We start from the raw sequence: 16,298 nt of genomic DNA, 5'->3' as shown, positions 1-16,298 counted from the left end.
CACGCCTGGGAGCCTGACACGGGAGCTCCCAGGGTGCGACCCGCCTCAGGCGCCCCTCCGCCACTGTCTGCAACCCGGCATATTGCTGGGTTGGTGACGGTGCTTGTAGATCACATGATCTCTAAGCACCGCCCGTACACACAATGAACAGGAAACGGTTCACATCGACCCGGCCCCCGTTCACACCGCAGAGCGAGCCGGGTTGAACACGAGTTCAACCCTGCTCACGACCAGGGTTGAAATACCGAGTCGCTCGACCCGGTATTTCAACCATTGAACCTTTCAAACCGCACATGAACGCGGGTTAGGCACAATCATGTGCCAATAACCAGTGTTCATAGCTGGCGGTCTAAAAGGGGTATAAATGTCAGCCTATGCTTAAGCACACTGTGGATTCCTTTACGCCAAATAGCCACTCTCTGCGCCAGGTCCCGGGATACTCGGCCGCGCCAACTTCTTTTTCTCAAAAAATGTTCATCTTTTTCGCACAATAAAAACAACTGGTAGCAGCAAAAGAACAACGCACTGACCAATCTGATGTGTGACATCTGTACACCTGTGTGACGGAGCATGAATCTGTATACGAAGTGCTACTATGCATTGGTCGCTGTTTTCCCAACAACAGGTTCCGTTGTGCGTCATCTGCGATTTTGTACAGGTTTCAAACTAATTCCTGTGCGGTTAGTCGCAGCCCAACGTCTCTAGTACACTCTTTGGGGTTTCGCTGCTTCCGAGAAGCAGATCAGATTCAAAATGCAAAGAAAAAGACACTACACTACACCTCCCAGTGATTCAGTCGCACTGGGTGTCCTGCAAGATTGTCTTCAGGAATAAAAACAAGAAATACATTGTGATGCTCACCCACTGGTGATGGAAGGAAGATTAATATAAATATATATATATATATATATATATATATAAAATAATATTTTAAACCTACCGGTAAATCTTTTTCTCCTAGTCCGTAGAGGATGCTGGGGACTCCGTAAGGACCATGGGGTATAGACGGGCTCCGCAGGAGACATGGGCACTATAAAGAACTTTTAGTATGGGTGTGCACTGGCTCCTCCCTCTATGCCCCTCCTCCAGACCTCAGTGAGAGAAACTGTGCCCAGAGGAGATGGACAATATGAGGAAAGGATTTTGTTAATCTAAGGGCAAGATTCATACCAGCCCACACCAAACACACCGTATAACCTGGAATATACGCAACCAGTTAACAGTATGAACAAAAAACAGTATCAGTCAAAGACCGATCTTAACTGTAACATAACCCTTATGTAAGCAACAACTATATACAAGTCTTGCAGATTTAGTCCGCACTGGGACGGGCGCCCAGCATCTTTTACGGACTAGGAGAAAAAGATTTACCGGTAGGTTTAAAATCTTATTTTCTCTTACGTCCTAGAGGATGCTGGGGACTCCATAAGGACCATGGGGTTTATACCAAAGCTCCAAACCGGGCGGGAGAGTGCAGATGACTCTGCAGCACCGATTGAGCAAACGCAAGGTCCACATCAGCCAGGGTATCAAACTTGAAGAATTTTGCAAAAGTGTTTGAACCCGACCAAGTAGCTGCTCGGCACAACTGTAATGCCGAGGCGCCTCGGGCAGCCGTCCAAGAAGAGCCCACCTTCCTAGTGGAATGGGCCTTTACCGAATTTGGTTCCAGCAATCCAGCCGTAGAATGAGCCTGCTGAATCGTGTTACAGATCCAGCGAGCAATAGTCTGCTTAGAAGCAGGAGCACCCAGCTTGTTGGGTGCATACAGGATAAACAGCGAGTCAGATTTTCTGACTCCAGCCGTCCTGGAAACATATATTTTCAGGGCCCTGACAACGTCTAGCAACTTGGAGTCCTCCAAGTCCCTAGTAGCCGCAGGCACCACAATAGGCTGGTTCACGTGAAACGCTGACACCACCTTTGGGAGAAATTGGGGACGAGTCCTCAACTCTGCTCTATCCACATGAAAAAAATCAAGTAGGGGCTCTTGTGAGATAAGGCCGCCAACTCTGACACCCGCCTTGCAGATGCCAAGGCTAATAACATGACCACCTTCCGGTGAGAAATTTTAATTCCACCGTTTGAAGAGGTTCAAACCAGTGTGATTTAAGGAACTGTAACACCACGTTAAGGTCTCATGGTGCCACAAAAGGAGGCTGGATGTGCAGCACTCCCTTTACGAAAGTTTGGACTTCTGGGACAGAAGTAAATTCCTTCTGAAAAAAATATAGATAGGGCCGAAATCTGTACCTTAATGGAGCCTAATTTTAGATCCATATCCACTACTGTCTATAGGAAGTGGAGAAAACGGCCAAGATGGAAATCTTCCGTAGGAGCATTCTTGTTTTCACACCAAGATACATACTTCCTCCAGATACGGTGATAATGCTTCGCCGTTACTTCCTTCCTAGCCTTTATCAGAGTAGGGATAACTTCCTCCGGAATACCTCTCTCAGCTAGCATTCGGTGTTCAACCGCCATGCCGTCAAACGCAACTGCGGTAAGTCTTGGAATATGCAAGGCCCCTGCTGCAACAGGTCTTCCCTGAGAGGAAGAGGCCACGGATCTTCTGTGAGCATCTCCTGAAGATCCGAATACCAGGCTCTTTGAGGCCAATCTGGAAACACGAGTATTGCTTGTACTCTGTTTCGTCTTATGATTCTCAACACTTTTGAGATGAGAGGCAGAGGAGGGAACACATAGACCGACTGAAACACCCATGGTGTCACTAGGGCGTCTACCGCTACTGCCTGAGGGTCCCTTGACCTGGCACAATACCTCTGAAGCTTTTTGTTGAGGAGTGACACCATCATGTCTATTTGAGGAAGTCCCCAAAGACTTGCTATCTCTGCAAAGACCTCTTGATGAAGTCCCCACTCTCCTGGATGGAGATCGTGTCTGCTGAGGAAATCTGCTTCCCAGTTGTCCACTCCTGGTATGAAGACTGCTGACAGAACACTTACGTGATTTTCCGCCCAGCGCAGAATTCTGGTGGCTTCCGCCATTGCCACTCTGCTCCTTGTCCCGCCTTGGCGGTTTACATGAGCCACGGCTGTGACGTTGTCTGATTGAATCAGAACCGGTAGGTCGCGAAGAAGATACTCCACTTGTCGTAGGCCGTTGTATATGGCCCTCAATTCCAGCATGTTGATGTGTAGACAAGCCTCCTGGCTTGACCATAGTCCCTGAAAATGTCTTCCTTTTGTGACTGCTCCCCATCCTCGGAGGCTCGCGTCCGTGGTCACCAGAACCCAGTCTTGAATGCCGAACCTGTGACCCTCTAGAAGGTGAGCACTCTGCAGCCACCACAGGAGAGACACCCTGGCCCTGGGGGACACGCTTATCTTTTGATGTAGGTGTAGATGGGACCCCGACCATTTGTCCAGAAGGTCCCACTGAAACGTCCTCGCATGGAACCTGCCGAAGGGGATGGCCTCGTAGACTGCCACTATTTTTCCCAGAACTCGAGTGCATTGATGAACAGACACTCTTTTTGGTTTTAGCAGGTCCCTGACCATGTTCTGGAGGTCCTGGGCTTTTTCAATTGGTAGAAAAACCCTCTTCTGTTCCGTGTCCAGAATCATGCCTAGGAATGATAGTCGAGTCGTTGGAATCAACTGTGACTTTGGCAGATTGAGAATCCAACCGTGTTGCTGTAACACTCTCAGGGAGAGCGACACGCTTTTCAGCAATTGATCTCTTGATCTCGCCTTTATCAGGAGATCGTCCAAGTACAGGATAATTGTGACTCCCTGCTTTCGCAGGAGCACCATAATTTCCGCCATTACTTTGGTGAAAATTCTCGGGGCCGTGGAAAGCCCGAACGGCAACGTTAGAAACTGGTAATGACAGTCCTGTACCACGAAACGCAGGTATTCCTGATGAAGAGGAAATATGGGGAGATGAAGGTAGGCATCCTTCACGTCCAGCGACACCATAAAATCCCCTGCTTCCAGACTGGATATCACAGCCCGGAGTGATTCCATCTTGAATTTGAACTTTTTCAAGTATAGGTTTAGGAATTTTAGATTCAAAATGGGTCTGACCGAACCATCCGGCTTCGGGACCACAAACAGTGTTGAATAGTACCCTTTTCCCTGTTGGCCTAGGGGAACCTTGACAATCACTTGCTGTTGACACAGCTTTTGAATTGCATCTAATACCACTTCCCTCTCCGGGGAAGAGGCTGGCAAGGCCGGCTTGAAAAATCGGCGAGGGGGCACCTCTTCGAACTCCAGTTTGTAACCTTGGGATACAATTTCCAACACCCAAGGATCCACGTCTGATAGAACCCAGACCTGGCTGAAGAGTCGAAGACGTGCCCCCACCGTTGCGGACTCCCTCCGTGGAGCCCCAGCGTCATGCGGTGGATTTAGCAGAAGCCGGGGAGGACTTCTGCTCCTGGGAACTAGCCGAAGCAGGTGTTCTCTTACCTCTACCCTTACCTCTGGCGAGGAAAGAGGAGCCCCGACCTCTTCTGGACTTATGCGACCGAAAGGACTGCATCTGATATTGTGGGGTTTTCTTTTGCTGTGGGGGAACAAAAGGCAAAAATGTAGATTTACCCGCGGTAGCTGTGGAAACCAGGTCCGCGAGACCATCCCCAAACAAAACTTCACCCTTGTAAGGTAAAACCTCCATATGCTTCTTTGAGTCGGCATCACCCGTCCATTGGCGGGTCCACAGAGCTCGTCTTGCCGAAACTGCCATGGCGTTGGCTCTGGAACCAAGCAGCCCCACGTCTCATTGAGCGTCTCTCATATATAAGACTGCGTCTTTAATGTGACCTAAAGTCAGTACAATGGTATCCTTGTCCAGGGTATCCATGTCTGCCAATAAGGTATCTGTCCACGCTGCAACAGCGCTACAAACCCATGCCGATGCTATTGCCGGCCTGAGTAAAGCACCCGTATGTGCATAAATAGACTTTAAGGTAGTTTCCTGTCTACGATCCGTAGGATCCTTAAGGGCCGCGGTGTCTGGAGGCGGTAGCGCCACCTTCTTGGACAGACGCGTTAACGCCTTGTCCACCCTGGGCGAGGATTCCCACCGTATCCTGTCCTTTGCAGGGAAAGGATACGCCATAAGGATCCTCTTGGGAATCTGCAGTTTTTTGTCTGGAGTTTCCCAAGCTTTTTCAAATAATTCGTTTCAGTTCATGAGATGGAGGAAACGTTACCTCAGGTTTCTTTCCCTTAAACCTGTGTACCCTCGTGTCAGGGACAGAGGGGTCATCTGTGATATGCAAAACATCTTTTATTGCCATAATCATATAATGAATACTTTTGGCCACCTTAGGGTGTAACCTTGCCTCATCATAGTCGACACTGGAGTCAGAATCCGTGTCGGTATCAGTGTCTGCTATTTGTGATAGGGGACGCTTTTGAGACCCTGACGGGCCCTGTGACCCAGTCAAATCCGCGGATTGACTCCCTGCTGTTTCCCTGGACTCAGCTTTGTCCCTTCTCTTATGTAATAATACATTAGCATTTAAAATATTTCACATATCATACCAATCATGAGTCGGCGTTGCCAACGGAGACACCACAATCAGCTGCTCCACCTCCTCCTTGGATGAGCCTTCCGCTTCAGACATGCCGACACGCGTACCGACACCCGCACACACACACAGGGATATATCTATAAGGGGACAGTTCCCCAACAAGGCCCTTTGGAGAGACAGAGAGAGAGAGTATGCCAGCACACACCCAGCGCCAACTGACACTGGAAACAATTCCCAGATATAGCGCTATATATTATATATATATATAACAGTGTAATAATTAGTAATTAATAATAAATGTGCCCCCCCCCCAGCTTCTCTTCAGATCATTGTGGAGAAAATGGCGCTGGTTAGTGCTGTGAGGCCAAGCTCTGCCCCCTCTAGTGGCGGGCTTCGGTCCCGCTCAAAATTATAATTAATGGCGGGGGATGTACATATCTACTGACTCCGCAGCCCATATGTGAAAAGCATGCCAAAATAGAAGTTTATATTGCTGCCCAGGGCGCCCCCCCTGCACCCTGCACCCATCGGTGCCTGACAGTGTGTGTAACGTGTGGGAGCAATGGTGCGCAGCGGTCACCTCAGTGAAGATCTGAAGTCTTCTGCCGCCTTAGAAGTCTTCTTTCTTCTTATACTCACCCGGCTTCTATCTTCCGGCTCTGCGAGGAGGACGGCGGCGCGGCTCTGAGACGAACGGCAGGGGGAGACCTGCGCTCCGATCCCTCTGGAGCTAATGGTGTCCAGTAGCCTAAGAAGCAGAGCCTATCATTTAAGTAGGTCTGCTTCTCTCTCCTCAGTCCCACGATGCAGGGAGCCTGTTGCCAGCAGTGCTCCCTGAAAATAAAAAACCTAACAAAATTATTTTATCAGAGAAACTCAGTAGAGCTCCTCCGTAATGCACCCTATCTCCTCTGGGCACAAAATCTAACTGAGGTCTGGAGTAGGGGCATAGAGGGAGGAGCCAGTGCACACCCATACTAAAAGTTCTTTATAGTGCCCATGTCTCCTGCGGAGCCCGTCTATACCCCATGGTCCTTACGGAGTCCCCAGCATCCTCTAGGACGTAAGAGAAATAAATATAAAGCCACAGCGGTGATCTTCCATAGTGGTGTGAGACCAGCTGCTTACCTGCCCTGGAGGGTTCCCCGATTGACAGCTGCAATGTGGTGCCCCCGTATAGTATAAATCAGTGTTTTTCAACCACTGTGCCGTGGCACACTAGTGCGTCCTGAGCAGTCTCCAGGTGTGCCGCCATAGAAGCACAGCCAGGCCCGTCACTGTTTTGCTGCTACTGAGGCCCTGGAACGATCAATACTGGTGGGTTTAGTGGTTGCAGAGCCAGTTCTAATTTTGGGCCCGGGCAGTGTTGGGCTCTTCTGGCTTTCTCAGATGTGTGTTAGGCGTGACCTATGATGAAGCTGTGACATGACATCCTAGGACACGCAACTGCACCATGCATCACCATTATATCTTAGTGTGTGTCTTGGCAATATTTAAATCTTGTTCAGTGTGCCGCGAGTTGTAAAAGGTTGAAAATCTCTGGTATAAATTATCATATTGTGCAACACAGTCCCACTGAGTAGTAGAACGGAACAAATTATCTAACCAGGAGGCGCTCCCCTTCCTGTTCTACTTGAGTATCATGAAAATAAATGTCATGATTTATCTTGTGACCTTCGGTCAGTATACAGACGCGGAGGTGATTTCCATTTACAGCCTGGAGTTGGCCGAGCGACGATCGCGTGGATCAGACAGACAGATTTAAAAACCAAACAATCCAGACAGCGATCGGCCATTGTTCAGAACCACAGACTGAGTGACCGTCACTCACACCAATCATTTAGGGGGGTAATTCAGACCTGATCGTAGCAGCAAATTTGTTAGCAGTTGGGCAAAACCATGGCCCTCATTCCGAGTTGTTCGCTCGTTATTGGTTTTCGCAACGGAGCGATTGTCGCAAACTGCGCATGTGCAATGTTCGCAGTGCGTCTGCGCCAAGTAAATTTGCCAAAAAGTTTGGTATTTTACTCATGGCTTAACGAAGAAATTTCTTCGTTCTGGTGATCGGAGTATGATTGACAGGAAGTGGGTGTTTCTGGGCGGAAACTGGCCGTTTTATGGGTGTGTGCGGAAAAACGCTGCAGTTTCTGGGAAAAACGCGGGCGTGGCTGGAGAAACCGGGGAGTGTCTGGGCGAACGCTGGGTGCGTTTTTGACTTCAAACCAGGAACGAAACTGACTGAACTGATCGCAGTGGCAGAGTAAGTCCCGAGCTACTCAGAAACTGCAAAGAAATTTCTATTTGCAATTATGCGAATCTTTCGTTAGCAATTCTGCTAAGCTAAGATACACTCCCAGTAGGCGGCGGCGGCGGCTTAGCGTGTGCAAAGCTGCTAAAAGCAGCTAGCGAGCGAACAACTCGGAATGAGGGCCCATGTGCACTGCAGGTGTGGCAGATATAACATCTGCAGAGAGAGTTAGATTTGGGTGGGGTATATTGTTTCTGTGCAGGGTAAATACTGGCTGCTTTATTTTTACACTGCAATTTAGATTTCAGTTTGAACACACCCCACCCAAATCTAAAGCGCTCTGTACATGTTACATCTGCCCCCCTGCAGTGCACATGGTTTTACCCAACTGCTAACAAATTTGCTGCTGCGATCAGGTCTGAATTACCCCCTTAGTTGTCTGCTTTGCACAATCATCGCGCAGTGTACGGCCAGCTTTACTTATTATGTTGTAAAGACCCTTAAGGGATAAATCAGGGACAATGGTAGTTACAGGAACATTTGTAATGTTACACTATATTTATTAACATTGTTAGCTATATTGTAACTTCCAGTTAGTGCTGCGCCGGAAATAAAACAAATTGACTTGTACAACACCATAAGATAGGCATAATAAATAATATCACATAGAAAAAACTACTGTAGGCTACAGATGTGTCCTCTTACATCTCTGCTCCATACGCTACAAATCGCATTATACATAACACGTGAGTGCCGTGTGACTGTAGCACCGAGCGTCTTTTTTTTGCAGCGGAAATGCGTCTTAGTCGCAAAGTAATGTAATAGTAATAGGACGTACAAGCAGCTCCCGCTGATTACAAGGATATGCAGCCTGTATTCTGTGTGTGAATGAGATTGTATTTGCATACAAAATGCTACGTTTTCATGGAAGACACTGTAACGTGACATTTCAGATACAGCCGCCATTACACATAGAATATAAGCATGCTGCATATCATTGTAATCAGAAGATCTGCTTGTGCCACCTATTGTATTACTTTGTGACTAAGACACTTTTTCCATGGCATGCACACAGACGCTCTTCTCAGTGGTCGCACGTCACATCACAGACGTCTTCTCAGTGGTCGCACATCACAGACGTCCTTCTCAGTGGTCACACGTCCCATCACAGACATCCTTCTCAGTGGTCACACGTCCCGACGGCCTTCTCAGTGTTCAAACGTCCCATCACAGACGTCCTTCTCGGTGGTCACACGTCCCATCACAGACGTCCTTCTCGGTGGTCACACGTCCCATCACAGACGTCCTTCTCGGTGGTCACACGTCCCATCACAGACGTCCTTCTCGGTGGTCACACGTCCCATCACAGACGTCCTTCTCGGTGGTCACACGTCCCATCACAGACATCCTTCTCAGTGGTCACACGTCCCGACGGCCTTCTCAGTGTTCAAACGTCCCATCACAGACGTCCTTCTCGGTGGTCACACGTCCCATCACAGACGTCCTTCTCGGTGGTCACACGTCCCATCACAGACGTCCTTCTCGGTGGTCACACGTCCCATCACAGACGTCCTTCTCGGTGGTCACACGTCCCATCACAGACTTCCTTCTCGGTGGTCACACGTCCAATCACAGACATCCTTCTCAGTGGTCACACGTCCCGACGGCCTTCTCAGTGGTCACACGTCCCATCACAGACGTCCTTCTCAGTGGTCACACGTCCCATCACAGACGTCCTTCTCAGTGGTCACATCACAGACGTCCATCTCAGTGGTCACATCACAGACGTCCATCTCAGTGGTCACATCACAGACGTCCATCTCAGTGGTCACATCACAGACGTCCTTTTCAGTGGTCATACAGTACCATCACAGACGTCTCAGTGGTCACACGTCACATCACAGACGTCCTTCTCAGCGGTCACACGTCCCATTACAGACGTCCTTCTCAGTGGTCACACAGTATGTCACATCACAGACGTCCATCTCGGTGGTCATACAGTAGGTCACATTACAGACGTCCTTCTCAGCGGTCACACGTCACATCACAGACGTCCTTCTCAGTGGTCGCATAAATGTCTTTGCTTCCCCTTATTACACAATATAAGGCAGAGTACTACATCACAGATCTGCATCAGCCTCAGACTGAGAGACCGCTCGCTACATAACGCCACTTTGCATTATATCTGTCACACTGGTAAATGTAACTAATGTAAATGTCCCAGTTACTACATTATGACAAGTTGGAATCAGACCATCACTGCTAATGCTTATTGTGGAGGGACTGAGGGATTAGGCTGTAATGTGCACGGTGCTGGTATACATGTACATTACGTGCCATGTAAACCCTGGGATATTCCTCTATGGATGAGCAGAAAGCTTCCTTTACGGTCATTATCATGCGCATCTTCTGAACCAATGTGCGTTTCCCAGTAGAAGGATCCATTACTGGTTTTTATTATCCCGTACTCCAGGCGGCTCCATCATCACAGATAAGTGTTCTACTTTCCAACTTATCTTCTGCAACCTCGGTGGTATTGGTTTAATGTTTTCTGGAAAATTTTATCATGTGATGGTTGGACGTCATCGATGAACTTGTGCCACCACCGGTGACTTCTTGCTGGGAGTGTTCGGTGTTTCTACACTTATTGCTTTTTCTCTGCATGTCTTCCAGCTTTCTCTCTCGCCATCTCCTGACTCGCTCGGCGGATTGCAGACGCTTCAATTGTAACCTGCGAGGATCCTCCAACAGCTTTTGCTTTCCTGCCTCTCCGTTTCCTCCCCTCAGCCTCCCTTTCTCTAGGTAAGCTTCACCCACATCTTCATTCCACTTCATCCTCTCTGCTCTTCCTAACCGTTTCTTGTGAAATCATTCCTGAGAAAATTAAAGCTACAGTATAGCTTTCATTTACAAATAGTTTCAAGGGTTTCCATACGTAACTGGGACCAAATACAGGCCTGACGGGGATATTTCTTGCGCAGCATTAGCGCATTCTGTAGGCTCCAGTCTTAGAATTATTTTATAATAGCAGCATTGTATACATAAAGCACCGATTTACCACGTCACTTTAATATAAACAAATGTAAAAAGATTTTGATATGTATCTTGCACTGGAAAAGCAAAAACTTAAGTTTAAAGACATATTCAATTATGCGCAATAACCGCCGGAACGGGTGCCAAGGTTTGGCGGTTACTCACAGTAGCTGGTGGTACCAGCAGAAATCAGATACCGGAACTGCTGCAAAATGTAATCATGCCCTTAATGTGACTTATCAGGTGTTTTTTACGTTCATGCAACAATTTAGACATCTATAAATCATGTAATAAGCTTCAGAGGACGAGACACGTCGGTATGTGTTCTGGAACTACAGTAACACTGTCCCATAAACATCAATGTGCATAACAGGAAATAAGTGGCCTTCAGCTAAAAAGTATTATATTTACAAACAAAGTGAACATTACATTTTTTTTTAAAGTATACACCAGAGGAGTGTATGTAAAGTTGAATGCGCTCAACCCACTCGGTGAAGCAGCTGGACCAGTACGAAGTAGGTATGTCTTCTACATGCTGTATGAAGGTCTCCTCTACAGCTTCCGGTGACTCAAAATAATTCCCACGCATCTTGTGCTTGATTCATGGAAACACAAAAAAGTTGCAGGGGGCCAGGTTTGGACTGTACAGTGGATGACGAAGCTCCTCGATGCGTTCATTGGACAGAAAAACCACCACTTTCCTGAACTTGTGGGCAGGTGCACTGTTGTGATGGAGAAGGGCACCACGAGCACGAGTTATTGGATGGTGTCTGGAAATAGCTTGCAGCCCATTGGTTGGTGTACCAGTCCCCAGTGACGCTGTGCTGCTGTACGGAGTGGTGTGGTAGCTACATGTCTAGTCTTGGCCACAAAAGCAGCCACCATTTTTGCTTGGCCGCGCTGTGCTCACGTCGGAACTTCTGTGGCGGCGCACTTCCACCGGGGTCCACTGGGCTAACTTTGTTTGGTCTCGGGGGCGAAAATGTAGATCCAGTATTCATCACCACTAATGATCTCCCAGAGTTTGAGCGACCGCCATCAAATCTGGCCAAAATGTTGTAGCACCAAGTCAAGATGGCTTCTGGTTTGCATATCGTTGCCCCTTGAATGACCTGTCCTGAAGATGTGCCCCAACTTCCCCACATTTACAGTATTACCCATCTCATAGATGACAATGTTTCAGTTTCCCGATATTTCTGAGTGGGAAGACCGAGCTTCCCTGGAACCCTGAAGATGAACTGAACGCAACTTGAAACCTTCACGAATGGTCTTCACACCCCATCTAGGGTCATCTAGTGGGAAATGTTACTTCTGGCATCGCTGTGAGATGGACTCATACATGACACCTCTACCTCCACTGGATAGAACAATATTATACTGTAACTTCTGTCTCCTGGTTGTTCTTTGTTAGTTTTAAAATATGATTTTCTTGAGTTTCCGTTAGAATTCTGTCCAGGTTTGCACCAAGGGGGTAATTCCAAGTTGATCGCAGCAGGAAATTTTTTAGCAGTTGGGCAAAACTATGTGCACTGCAGGGGAGGCAGATATAACATGTGCAGAAAGAGTAAGATGTGGGTGGGTTATTTTATTTCTGTGCAGGGTAAATACTGGCTGCTTTATTTTTACACTGCAATTTAGATTGCAGATTGAACTCACCACACCCAAATCTATCTCTCTCTGCACATGTTATATCTGCCTCCCCTGCAGTGCACATGGTTTTGCCCAACTGCTAAAAAATTTCCTGCTGCGATCAACTTGGAATTACCCCCCAAATACAGTAATGAACTTTGTAATGTGATGAGTGGAAGTAATGACGCAATCCCCGGGTGTATAACCATAGTGCTGTCCTGGCCCAGCGGGTGAGTGCGGCTGGCCCTAAAACCACCCTGACAGAACACGATCCTTACCAGGAATAGTCATTTATATTATACAGTGGCTATAACAGGTACTCACTGTAACGCTCTGTCCCCATCCCCCACCAGTGACTGTGATCTGTGTGTATGCCCACTTTCATGAACAGATTCAACACCATTGCTAATATACAGTAGTTACTATCCCATAATATGATCAGACTCCCGACACTCACACTTATGTGGTGCCCGTTACTGGTGCCCAGAGGCTTCCAGATCCTGCATATACTCCATACTAATATGACAATCACCCCCATATATTACACCCTACGCACCGCTGGGTCACAGTGGGGGTTATACGTTGGATTGGAGATGTTGCTACACCCGTCTATATTGTCATTATCACAGGAAATCCTTAGAGCCAGCATGATGCTGCATGAGAACCCCAGACCAGAGACCTCTGTACATATCTCCTGTATGACAGCACTGTCTGTATGTCCATCTCTCTCACCTGATCTGATCTCAGCAGGAACGTCCTCTTCTTTACATTGCTGGTAACACATCCCGTCTCCTGGCACAGCCTGTCATACAAGAACATGTGTCACATACGTGTCCCACCCACACGTTACACGGGACATCTGTATAGGACTCACACACAGGGCGGGGACATGGGGATAACACAAGATCCTGCAATGTGAGACATGTGAGGAGCTGGGAGAGGTCAGAGCAGGTTCCTCTACCTGATAATCCTGGCTGATCATCCTGTTCTCTTCTCCCATACACCCCGGAGTATAGAGAGGGGTGTCACATGGGTCTGCGGGGTGTGTAGGGTTACACCCACCTGTGGGGAATAGACACAGATGTATAAATGATAACACAGAAGAAGACCTCAGCTGATACACACACATTATAGTGACGGATATGGTGGAGTAACATAGAACCAAAGTCCTGCAAATAAAACTTATCCCGATCACTGCTAATGGTCCATTCTCCTGCAGCGCCGCAGTCAGCAGCGACGGGGAAATGTAGATTGTTATACTTACTGTGATGAGACCAGGGGAGGGGGTATTGTACTACTACCCCTAACGGTACTTCCACAGGACTACATTACACTGAGACTATGGTTGGGGAGTATTTGTGATGTCTCATGTGTTACCCGGGGATTGCACTACTGATCTCTTAGAGGACACCACTGGGCTCTGACCTTCTTACATGCCGCCCGGTGGTCTGCCCTATTTCACCCCCTGATTACCAGGATTTCCCAGGCAGGAAGTAACAGGTGACGTCCCTGCATGTGACACAGCGTGTCAGGGGTAATGCTGGGAGTGACTGGACCGGAGATCTGGAGGAAGGATAACTCCACCAGCACCTAATGTTCTCCCCTAGGACTGTGCTAGACTCTGGGATCAGCAGGCGGTAACTGCACAGAACCTTCCTCCCTCCCATCTCCAGTAAGCAGAGACCACCACCCCTTGCTTTGGACAGCACTAATAGGCAAGACTACCCATGGCCCCATCATACTGGTGGAGAGTTTGGCTGAGCGTCTGAACAAAGACTTGAACAGGAATCAGTGCAGGGAGGGCAGCAGCGCCCCTTACTACAGGATCACCCCCTTATACCATCTGGTCTCTCTCTGCCACATGGTGCGATACAGGACTGTGCTGCCTCTGGCCTTGTCTAGACTTTATGGGGGATATTAATGAGAATGTTTTTTAATGTGTTACAGAATGTAAGGGATTTATAGACTATTATATCACACTGGTTGTGGGTGTGTTATATGTGCAGTAAAGGTGCCATTGTACCCCCTCTCCTCCGCTCCTGTGTGATTGCTGAACCTAAGGATCCGGGCACACTTAGCAAACTCCGGATCTAACACCCGGTATCCTCACAGCCCTCACTGACCTGTGCCACAAGGGAGATGTGACTGATTGTGTACATCCCTGCAGTGCGCTACTTGTGTCCATTACACACTGGCGATAACACACAAGATACGTCACCAAACTGAGCTACACCTGAATCAGTCAGTGTGTGTGTAATATGTTACGTGTACATGTATGTAATGTCTTCTGGCTTGTGTACTGGGGAATTGGCCAGTTGTGCTTTAGGCAACAAAAGCCGTAACATTAATATCTGTACTATTATTAATAACAGATCATTATAAAGGTAATTAATATGCAGACGTCAGACACCACAGAGACCTGCAGCGCTGGGAATGATCTCCGGTATAGAGGGCACCCCCAGCAGTCAGTGCAGCTGGTTATACAGAAGGTGTCTAGTTGGGGTCACCAGGTTCCTAAACCTCTGTGTGCGGCGCGGTGACATCAGAATGAAGAGACGTGTCACTGCATGGTAAAGATGGCGGCTGTGATGTACAACTGTCTCAGTATCTTGTCATGTGTTCCATGTTATAGCGCTGAGATAAGCTGCTCTTCCCTCCCATGTATGTAACGTCACATATAAGCCACATCTCCAGTAATATAAATACATCTCCCCATACAGCAATATTATATCCCCAGAGCGTCTGCGTCTCTCTCACCTGGGCTGATCTCAGCAGGAACGGCCTCTTCCTTACACTGCCGGTGATATATCATGTGTCCCGGCTCATCCTGTCATACAAGAACATGTGTCACATACGTGTCCCACCCACACGTTACACGGGACATCTCTATAGGAGTCACACACAGGGCGGGGACATGGGAATAACACAATATCCTGCAATGTGAGGAGCGGATGTGCGAGGAGGAGAGGTCAGAGCAGGTTCCTCTACCTGATATTCCTGTGTCACAGTCCTGTTCTCTTCCTCTATACAGCCCGGAGAGTACAGAGGGGTCTCACAGGGGTCTGCGGGAGTTCTAGAGCTGCACCCACCTGCGGGGAATGGATACAGAACATTACATTACAGTAAGTATAGTGATTCTATGTACAGTCAGTGGGGAGGTGAGGACTTCCCTACCGAGTAATGAGGAGACAACCCCCTCCCCAGCACTCAGAGCCGGCCATAGGCATAGGCAAACTAGGCAATTGCCTAGGGCATTTGATATTCCTAGGGGCATCAGCAGCTTCTGCTGATTAAAATGATATGCAGCATGCCTATAGTCTGTGTGTAGCATTTCGTATGCAGATACAGCCACAGTCTCACACAGTATATAGGCTTGCTACATATCATTTTAATCAGCAGAATCTGCTTGTGCATCCTAGCCACATAGCAATGCAAATAAGCTGCATTTTCATAACAAAAAGGTGCCCGACGTTAGCATTGAGGCAAGATTTATGAGTACACATCTGTATCCAAGCAGAGGCAGAGGTCACAGTGTTAGTGGCAGTGTGAGTGCCGTGTGCATGTGAGTGGATTGGTTGTGTAGTAGTGTTTGGAATATGTGTAAGGAGCATCATGTGTGTCATGTAAAAATGCATTAATAATGTGCAACATATGTGTACGTAAGGGGCACTATGTGTGTCATTATGTGTATAAGAGCATTAATAATGTGCGGCATATGTGTAACAGTGTACTACTGTATGTGTATCATTATGTGTATAGGGGCAGTAATAATGTGCAGCAAATGGGTAGGGGGCACTATGTGTGTCATTATGGTCTCGTGTAAGGGGCATTACTCTGGCATTATGTGTATAAGGTGCTCTACTATGTGGCGTTGCGTATAGA

General features: G+C 47.9%; 1 protein-coding gene across 4 annotated transcripts in view; it reads right to left on the bottom strand.

Annotated features, from left to right (window-relative positions):
* The window catches only part of LOC134995082 (oocyte zinc finger protein XlCOF7.1-like), a 55,017-nt gene that overhangs the window by 28,581 nt on the left and 10,138 nt on the right, over window positions 1-16,298 (bottom strand). For all 4 annotated transcript variants that reach the window (XM_063951051.1, XM_063951053.1, XM_063951054.1 and 1 more), the window contains exons 7-10: window positions 15,405-15,505; window positions 15,174-15,243; window positions 13,378-13,478; window positions 13,149-13,218 (exon numbers count right to left, since the gene is read on the bottom strand). In XM_063951051.1, the coding sequence (XP_063807121.1) occupies window positions 13,149-13,218; window positions 13,378-13,478; window positions 15,174-15,243; window positions 15,405-15,505 (342 nt within the window). The remainder of the gene's footprint in view (window positions 1-13,148; window positions 13,219-13,377; window positions 13,479-15,173; window positions 15,244-15,404; window positions 15,506-16,298) is intronic.

Source organism: Pseudophryne corroboree, chromosome 2 (genome assembly GCF_028390025.1).
Source record: "Pseudophryne corroboree isolate aPseCor3 chromosome 2, aPseCor3.hap2, whole genome shotgun sequence".
Classification (NCBI taxonomy): domain Eukaryota; kingdom Metazoa; phylum Chordata; class Amphibia; order Anura; family Myobatrachidae; genus Pseudophryne; species Pseudophryne corroboree.
The sequence above is the reverse complement of the archived record's forward strand: the minus strand, read 5'-3'. Positions and strand labels throughout refer to the sequence as shown.